At 41.2% G+C, this 10,218-nt stretch overlaps 1 protein-coding gene across 1 annotated transcript; it reads left to right on the top strand.

Moving 5' to 3' along the window:
- Positions 1-6,661: 6,661 nt before the first annotated feature.
- LOC141803402 (E3 ubiquitin-protein ligase TRIM39-like) lies at positions 6,662-8,071 on the top strand. Its single transcript, XM_074687398.1, has one exon. The coding sequence runs from the start codon at positions 6,674-6,676 to the stop codon at positions 8,069-8,071; it is 1,398 nt and encodes a 465-aa protein (XP_074543499.1). The 5' UTR covers positions 6,662-6,673.
- The last annotated feature ends 2,147 nt before the right edge of the window (positions 8,072-10,218 follow it).

Here is a 10,218-nt window from a genome sequence, read left to right as displayed (position 1 = left end):
GAGATCCTACATGTAACCATGGTTTACATGTGAAATTAGCTGTTAGCAGCCTGTAGCATGTCAATGCTAACTAGTGTAGGGCTTGATGATTTCCCTCAAGGTGAGGAGGAGGAGGTGAGGACAATGTGCTGGTTCTCGGGTGTGAGCTGGGAGGTGACGACGTGGACCTGTCCTTCCATCCATCGTTGTTGAGAACGTGGGATCTATCTCCGGTGGAATGGACAAGCTAGCCGTGGTAGCCCTGCGACAGAGGGGCTGCTGGAGGGCAGAGTGGCATCGTGCTGTTCACGGACGAGGCTGACGGAGCTGACATCGGATGCCAGAGCCACATTGGAAGAGCTTCGTCTGCTGTGAACAGACAGGATCCAGGAGACAGAGACTGAACAGACTGCTGGGGAGGCTCAGTCCTGGACCCTGTGGAGGTGGAGACTGGCTGGGCTGGAGAGTGGTGGACGGGCTGTCAGCATCTATTTTCTTATGGAGCTTTTTGCACTTTCTATACACTTTCTTACTTTTGTTTTCCTAAATGCTGCTGTGACTCCTGAATTTACCCTCGGGGATAAATAAAGTATTTTCTATTCTAAACACTGTCAGTTTGTAAGTAGTTTAGTAGCCGTCTATGTAGTGCTGACAGCCAGTGTTCTACAACCAAGGGACTACATCCAGTTAATAAAAATGAAGCTTATGCTAAAGTGCTAAAAGTTGCTGTTCATGGAAATTCTGCTTAAGGCTGGCTGCAGAAAGAATGGAAGTCACATACACACCCAGCCACAAAAAAAACAACAACAGACATTTACGGCATCAAACAACCTATTTACAGCCTGGTTCAAAAAACAGCTTGGGTCCAAAATGCTGATTTCACTATCAGCACACACTGAACGGTGATTGATTTTTTTGTTTAACTCAGCGCTTTAGAAGTTATTTGGATGATTGTTGTGATGGCCCGCTGTAGTGTGTGTTGGTCTTCTTTCCTGGGTTCTGTGTCTCTTACTTTCTGTGGGTGAGTCTCAAAGCTCTAAAGTTTCATCCTTCCTTCCTCCACTCGCCTCATTCACTTGCGTCTTAGTCCCTCCCACCAGAGATGATGGGGAGACGCAAGGAAATGAAGAGAGGAGAGAGGATGGAGGAGATTCATTTTTAGAGCAATGGGACATCCTCTCCTTCAGAGCCTCACATGAAGCGACGTGTTTCAGTGATGACGGCATCAGCTGATCACCTCTGGATCATCTGTCAGTCAGCTCTAACAGCTGTTTGTGTGTCTGCACATGTGCGCTGTAATAACTCTGATCAAACAGAAACAGCAACAGAGATTTGTCTGTTCCTTTAACCAGTTTAACAAACACGTTACCATGAAGAAAACCTGCTCTCTGTTTATTCTGTGTTCTGTTTAGAAGCTCAAGGATCGTTTTACCGGTAAAATGCATAATCGTGAGATTATTTATGAATTATTTAGCCTTTGTCTAGATCGTGAACTCTGAAACTTATCGATGTAACCTAGTTTATTGTGTCTCAGGAAGATATTATTTATTAGATTTGAGTTTTCAATATTAATCCTCTCTTATATTGATTTGATGATAGTTGTGTTCAATGTTTTGTGCTTTAAACTCAAAACAAACACTTTATTACCAGATTTATGATCAGTTTCTGAACGATCCTCTGTACCTGTCCTCAGCTCGTCTTTTCTCTCATTAAACTCTGTTGTGTTGGTGAAGTTTCATGTAAAGTCTGAGCCGCTGCAGCGTCCAATCAGAGACTGATATTCCATATGGGGGCGTGTCTGTGTGAAAAGACTTCCACAAAGCCAGCTCTTGTGTCTCCTCTATCATAGCTCCTCCGATCATTCTCCTCTATCCTCTCCCCTCTCTCCTCTGAGCGCAATTATCGCTTTGGGACAGTCTTTCAAATGGGGACTAAAAAAGTACTTCCGGTGCCGCTGAGGAGATAGGACAGAGGAGGCGCAAAGTTAACGCATTGAGTTGCACCCTATGTTGCAGGTTGCTGTTAGCTGGGGTTTCAGCGTACCTGGGAGTACCTGTCTAGTCCCCCAGGTGGATTTATGCAGTGGCTGATCACCCGCTCTCTCTCTCATTCCCTCCAGGCGCCCTGAGCGGCAGCATGGTTTTTGTTTGATTGGCTTCGGCCCTCTTTGTGAGTTGTGCATTAGGACATGCTACACACACATTCACTTCATCCACCCACACCAGACATACTTTGCATATTCTTTAAATAATATTTAAGTTAAGTTGATCGTGTGCTCCCCCTTTATTTTTGTTGTGATCTGTGAGCCAGGACATGACATTGTCCAATCAAAGACACAGCTCAGGTCACGGGACTGATGGGCGCCCTGTTCAAAAGGAAACTCACAGCCGGCGTCATATCTGCATCCACGGAGTGGCATAATGTCACAGTTTCAGGAACAGGTCCTGCCAGTCATCTACAATCAGAGCTAACGTAACCTCACTCCTCATTTTATTGACAGACTCTCAAGTTTGAACAGACCACTGCAGAATAACTGCTGACTGTGGGTTGGAATGAACATTAGCACAAACAGTTTAGCTCCTGTGTTAGCCTTTAGCTTATGCTCTATCTATCTCCTGTTTATCTTACTTCTGCTCTTCTGTCCTTTTTCTGTCCGACAGTTAGTCTCCAGTGTCCACCATCACTACAAAATTAATCACAGGAATTGTTTTCAGCAGAGAAAAACACAGATCTCTCTTCTCCCTACTAAACTTCATCAGCCGGCCCGGTGTCGTTATAGAGACCTAGACTTGCTGTAAATCAATCTAATCATAGCATTAATAAATAACCTGTAATATTAGTGCTAGTAATCTCATTTTAAAGTCTGGATTACAATGAGGCACTTATCTAGAAGGGAGGGTTTTTCACAATCACTTAGAAACTCCTCACAGCCCTTGTAAGGTGGTATAAAAGCAACACAATGAAATTTTAATCATGATTTAAAATGCAATTCATCACCACAAATGGAATTCAGTGATTATTTGTGGATTTTAAAAGGTTCATAAAGCTTAGCCTGCATCAGCCCGTTGAAAAGTATTAGATAGATAGTCAAGTCTTTTCTAGAGGCTCAGGTTGAAGTGGGTCGTCAAGGCCAAGGCCTCGTCGCATCTGACTGCTAGACTTCAAACATTTTCAGTCTAAGTCCAATCCTTGAAAATTGTGCTAAGTGTTGAGCCAAGTCAAGAGTCAGAAATCAGCAAACTGGGTCTACAGGTTCACTGAGTTTTAATTCTGCAAAATCAGAATGGAAAACAGAGACTGTGTTACATATTTCATTCCCTTCAAAACGTTGGCTTAAATGGTTTCCTTTTGCTATCCATCTCCTTAAATGGTATATTCAGGCAGGTGGCTGCTTCAGAAACATATTCACTTGTTTCAACTTATTTATTGTATGCAATACAAGTGATACACATGTGGAAAGTCCCTGGTTGTTTTAGAAGACAAAGCATGAACGCTTCAAAATGGGCTGTAGGACAGCAAGGGAGTAATACAAGGCATTCTCTAGCCCATGGCGAGGTTTTCCAGTAACGCTTTATATCAAGGTCCTGTAATAAGCATTAATAAGACCTTAGTAGGTACTTATAAGATGCCTATTAACATTATTTGTTTATAAGACTATATAACTGCTTAATAAGTGTTTAATAAGGTCATTGTAATAGTTACTACAAGACAACTTAATCTATAAGCTATATGGAACCTAACCTTAACCCTCTTTGTTTTTTGTCTTCTGCTTTTGTCTCTCATGAGCCCTACCCCAGCCCTTCCCCTCAACCTAACCATTCAGGGCCCCATGCCTAAACCTAACCTGTGGGGCTTAACCCTTACAATGACCTTATTAAACACTTATTAAGCAGTTATATAGTCTTATAAACAAATAATAATGTGAATAAGCATCGTATGAGTACTTACAAAGGTCTTATTAATGCTTATTACAGTACAGGACCTTAATATAAAGCGATAGCGGTTTTCCTCTAAAGTCCAGGAATTTCAGGGGCTTCTGTATTCCACAGCAGTGTCAGACCATTGTTCATATAATATAATATATATGAGTACCATGCAATGAGTGTGCATCTTCAGTCACTTCACAACCTTCAAAAACTCCCATGTTTCCTTCTGGCACTTACTCTGAACCTTCAATTAATTAATAAAACCTCCAAAAAAAATAAAAAAAGGTTCCACAAGATCATGGTCCAAACATGCAGTGAGCATGCATGCAGTGATACTGATCAACAAATAAAATGCAGCATGTACGGCTTAGTGCAACAGGGTATACAAACACCCCCTGAACCTGTGTTTCTCTCCTCTTCAGTCTCCCTCTTCAAGGCCCTCCATAAACTCTAACTGGCTCAGAACTCTGCCAGACCCCTCCATGAATCATGAATCACATCCCTCCTGTCCTTCAGCTGCTTCACTGGCCCCAGCTCACATATCGAACCAGTTTTATGATTCTTCTCCTCACTTTTTAAGGCCGTCTATAATCTCGCTCCTCCTCCATACCGCTCTGAACTCCAGCACATCTACGCACCCGGACGCTCTCTCCAGTGTTCTTCTAGCTCGCCTGAGCCCCATCTCTGATTCTCATTCAGCGGACCTCTGCATGTGTCTTTTTACTCTGCCTTGTAAGGCGTCCTTGAGTACTTCAAAAGGCAATAAAATATATCATTAGGGCCCCGGCCTGAAAAACGGGGCAAAGGCCTTCTGGAAACTTCAAGACGTTTTTTTTGTACTGATGCTCGCGCCATAGCACCCCCTAGTGATTTAAAACTGCAGCCCCCCAACCCAGCTACTTTTTTTTCTTTTTTTTTTTTTTACACAAATATCATGCCAAGCCCTACAAAAAAGACTCTTATGGCCACAGTGAATTTCGAAACAGGAAGCTCAAAAATCTGGGTTGAATGTTCCATTTTGATGATCTATATATAGTTTGTATCCAAAACTAACTTTTCCCACAGTTTTTTCTAATCATTGTCTCTCTTTTTTTTTTTTTTTTTTCTTTTTCTTTTGTTTTTTTTTTGCATAAACTAGACCAGTCATTCCCTAAGTCTGGGTCCTGACCCAAAGGTGGTTTGCCAGAGATTTTTTATGGGCCACCAGATTAGTTTTCAAAATGCTTTCCTTAACCAGAACAAGTCTCCCTTCGCCAATTTATTCACTGATGATTGGCTCCTCACACTGTTACAGCTAGTTATGTTTTCATTGTGAAGGGTCATCAGCAATATTTACTGTAACTGGAAACATGTAACTGTTTTTCAAAAGTCTGAGGCCATGAACTGGCGCCACTCAAACAGCCAAAGCCAAACCACCGTATGTTTCCTACAGTTTTACAGTTTTACAGCACTCAGAGGAAAACACTGTCACTGTGTCACCATCACACAGGTGAAAGAGCTGACCCATTGATACTTTCATTGTTAGTTTCCAAAAGAAAGATTTGAAGTCATATTCAAAGTTAATATTAGTTAATGTTGGATCTTGGACGGGTACCAGGTGCAGAAATGGGCTGTTACAGCTTGTTAAAGCTTTACAGTGACGTCATGCTGAAAAAGAGGCATTGGCGGATGCTGTTACCTTTTTTCTGGATGAACATTGCAGCTTAATATCTTGCCCTGAATATCACATGACTGGGATACAATTCTGAAAAGCAAGCAGGCTAACCTGTATAGTAAAAATGAAAGTATTTTCAGAGCGTAGGCCTAACAAAGCTGTGACGCATTTGTCAAATATGTTAGGAATGTTAGCTAGTACAAAAGATGTAAGATGATGGGGAAAAAAAAAAGTGGGTCACCTGAAAAAAAGGTTGGAAAACAGTGTACTAGACATATTGGTGATGTAAAGTTACTCAATTAAAAATGATTTTCTGCAACTTATTGGGCATGACCACAAACCACTACCAAAATTAAATATTTTAACAATATACAGCAAATCATTGGAGTGAAAAAATCAGAGGATTAAAGCCAAATAAAATAGAATAAAATAAAATGTGAAAGAGTTTAATTTCTGGATTTGATTTAAACATGTGGACTCCAGCTGGTGTTTGAGGTTATTTTTCATGGAGGTTAAAATAATGAGTATATTCAGGTCAACTAAGTATTGAGGGCAGTCATTTAGAACTTTTTGGGGAAAATGTTTGTATTGGAAAATGTATTTAAGTGATTACAATTTAAAGCACAAGGTTAACATGATATCTATGTTTTACCTCAGAAACACAGATGGTTAGTGGGATATTAACTAGTCACTATACCGGTGCAATAATAATAATAATAATAATAATAATAATAATAATAATAATTATTATTATTATTATTATTATTATTATTATTATTATTATTATTATTATTATTATTATTATTATTATTCCAGTGTTTGGAAAAGTTACCTTTTGCCATTAGGGGCAAATGTGTTAGGATATAAAAGGGCCCCCTTAGGGTTAATGATCAACAATTATTGTCTCTATCACAGTCAGACTTTGAGACCAGCAGCAAGACAATAAAGAACGTGACCCGATTCAGACCAATCAGGAAACAGTCTTGCTCTCACTCTGGAAAGACTCACACTAACACACAGACAATGACTTTCATAGTTTGGAGGCTTCCACTGAGAGAGGACTGCTGGAGGATCATGAGATGCTGACACTTCAACCAGTAACTTCACTCACAGGATGGCTTCTTGTTCAGAGGAGGACCTGTGCTGCTCTGTCTGCCATGACATCTTCAAACATCCTGTGATCCTGTCATGTAGCCACAGCTTCTGTAAAGCCTGTGTGCAGAGCTGGTGGTCAGAGACCCAAACCCAGGAATGTCCACTCTGTAAGAGGAGATCTTCAAGGTCTGACCCTCCTTGTAACTTGGTGTTAAAGAATCTGTGTGAGGCCTTCTTACTGCAGAGAGATCAGAGAGCTGCAGCAGACTCTGAGGCTCTCTGCAGTCTGCACTCTGAGAAACTCAGACTGTTCTGTCTGGACCATCAGCAGACAGCGTGTCTGGTCTGCAGAGACTCTAAAAAACACTCCAACCACACATTCAGACCCATCGATGTAGCTGCTCAGGATCTCAGGGAGCAGCTCCAGGAAGCTCTGGAAGCCTTGAGGAACAAACTGCAGAGCTTTAAAATAGTCAAAGTGGACTGGATACAAATAGGAAGACAACTGAAGGCCCAGGCTGCAGACACAGAGAGGCAGATGAAGGAGCAGTTCAAGAAGCTTCACCTGTTTCTAGAGGAGGAAGAGGAGGCTAGAATCTCTGTGCTGAGGGAGGAAGAGGAGCAGAAGAGTCAGAGGATGAAGGAGCAGATGGAGGCTGTGAGCAGACAGACAGCAGCTCTTTCAGACACAGTCAGAGCCACAGAGGAGCAGCTGAGAGCTGGAGACGTCCCATTCCTAAAAAACTACAAGGCTGCAGTGGAAAGAGTCCAGCAGCGCCCCCTGCTGGAGCATCCACAGCTGCCCTCCGGAGCTCTGATAGATGTGGCCAAACACCTGGGAAACCTGAGCTTCAACATCTGGATCAAGATGAAGGACATGGTCTCCTACAGTCCTGTGATTCTGGACCCAAACACTGCTGGATCCAGTCTCATCCTGTCTGAGGATCTGACCTGTGTGAGAAGAGAAGGTCAGAGACCACTTCCTGATAATCCAGAGAGGACTGGTCTATTTGGCTCTGTTTTGGGCTCTGAGGGCTTCAACTCAGGGTCTCACTGCTGGGACGTTGAGGTTGGAGAGAACGTGTGCTGGTATGTTGGTGTGTATGAGGAGTCCACAAATAGAAAGGGAAACATTTACTCAGGACTTTGGAAAATACAGTTTTATTCTAATAAATACACAGCATGGACCTCATCCAAAGATAAAACCTTTCTGTCAGTGAGAGGACGTCTTCAGAGGATCAGAGTTCATCTGGACTGGGACGGAGGAAAGCTGGCATTCTCTGATCCTGACACTAACACACACATACACACCTTCACACACACTTTCACTCAAACCACGTTTCCATTCATTTGGTGTATGGATTTAGCTCCTCTGAAGATATTACCAGTGAAGTTCTTTGTTTCAGTGGAGCAGTAAAGATATGGGAGATGATAGTGATGATGATGTTTGAGATGGTGATGGTGATGAAGATAATAATACCTTTTGTTTAGTTTTACAGACAGGGATTTCTACAACATATAAATACACTGTAAAATAATCTTACAGGAAATGTTCTGTAATATTGTTTTTGATTTCTCCTGTTTTCTTATAAAACAACAAAATGCTGGTAGATTCACAGATATTTTCAGTAATTTTACACTGTAAAAAAAAATCCTCATCTATGGTTAATGTATTTTCTTGGTTTTTCAAAAGTAGTATACAAAACTGTAAGATTAGAGATTTGTTTTTAAGTATTATGCCAATAATGACATATTACTTTTATTTTCCCCAAAAATCTGTCTTTTCTTTTCTCCTTTCTTAAATCACAGTCAATTTGATGTTAAATGACCATAATTATCTGTAACCAAATTAGTAGCTTGTTTTATAAGAGTTTATGTCGATACTAATAATTACATGTTTTAAACTGGGTATAGGCAGGTAAATCTTGTATGTAGTTACGAGCTGCAAGTGTATGTGCGGTGACTCCTGAATTTCCCCTCGGAGATAAATAAAGTATTTTCTATTCTATTCTATTCTATTAAATGACATATTTTTCTAAAAACAAAAAACCTCCAAACAAAACACTGTAATTTTCCTGGAACCACTTTCCTCTTATGCATCATTGGTTACTTTGTCCTCCATCAGTTTAGAGCAGTCTGTCTGTGCTCCAAAGCACAAACTATCTGTCTGTGCTCCACAGTGCAGACTGCCTGTCTCTACTCCACAGCACGGACTGGCTGTCTGTGCTCGACAGTGCAGACTGGCTGCCTATGCTTCATGGCACAGACCAGCTATATGTGCTCCACGGCACAGACCCACTGTGTGTACTCCATGGCCTGGACCGGCTGTCTGTGCTCCATGGTGCAGACCATGTGTCCAGTGATTTTTACAATGTGTTTTGTATTCTAATAAACACGTTGTGTTGAGCTATGCTATGTTGGTCAATTAAAAAAAAAAAGTTATAAAGATTACACAGCCAGTTCATGCAGTGTTGCACAGGCAGCCTGTTTCCCCTAACCCAATACCTTAATGTAGATTAGGAATATGATCTGGACATATTTTTATTGAATTTGTATGTTATTTTACAGAATAATGGACATTAATCAACTGTGAAATACTGAATTTTAATTAATTTGACTGTAAAATAAAAAGAAAGTTATTTCATGTAGTTCTGTGTTACAGTGTCTGACTGTAATTTTATGGTAATCTTCCGGAAACTTTGCTGCCAGTGCTTTTACAGTTTATTTTGTTTGTTTGTTTGTTTGTTTGTTTGTTTGTTTTTACCTCGTGTGTAGAGATTTGAAAATTTGCAAATGCTAAGTTTGAACATCCAGCATTGTTACTTTGAATCCATGTTTAACATTTAGGGAATCATAGGAACCCCTCCCTAATCTTACATTAATAACTTTCAGTAGTTGTGTCAAAAAATCAAGGCATTAAAAATTGTGGTATGTTATGTCATTCTTTGGTGTTGGAGTAAAGGTACTGTGCTTGAGGGGATCTCTGTACTGTGTCCAGTGAAAGTGTGTCCTCTGTAAATCCGGAGTATTTCCGAGCGAGTGTGCAGTCTGCTGTGTGAGTGGATGTGTGTCAACAGGTGGTGATCCAGCTGATTGTTTTACTTTGAAATACAGCTCAGAGCGCTCACACCAAACACCCCCTCCCTGCTCCTCTGCTGGTTTCCTCTGCACTCAGACGGGGCCATATTTTACTTGACCAAAAACACAAATAAACGGACTCCCACCAAAAAATCTGTCTGGGTCTGCATTCACGCTTTATTTAGAGAATTTTCAGCGCGTTACTTTCACACAAAAACACTTCAAATTGTGGCGTAAAATGGCGCTACCTCCGCTGCAGAGCCACAGCTGGTTACGAGGCGCTCACCGCTTAGTGTATCAGTCCGTGCGCGTGCGCGGCGTGCCAGATATAAACAAACACAGGTAGTCTGCCAGGACGAAGAGACACGATGAGAACTAGAGCCTTTTTTAGCAGTGTTTTTGTGTGAAAGTAATGCGCTGAAAATTCTCTAAATAAAGCGTGAATGCAGACCCATATCAGATTTTTTCAGTGGGAGTCCGTTTATT

The sequence above is a fragment of the Halichoeres trimaculatus genome, unplaced genomic scaffold (genome assembly GCF_033239565.1).
Source record: "Halichoeres trimaculatus isolate MK-OKI-2021-1 unplaced genomic scaffold, fHalTri1.1 fHalTri1_scaffold_14, whole genome shotgun sequence".
Taxonomy (NCBI): Eukaryota; Metazoa; Chordata; class Actinopteri; order Labriformes; family Labridae; genus Halichoeres; species Halichoeres trimaculatus.
Note: the sequence above shows the minus strand (reverse complement) of the source record. Positions and strands in the feature narration are given on the sequence as shown.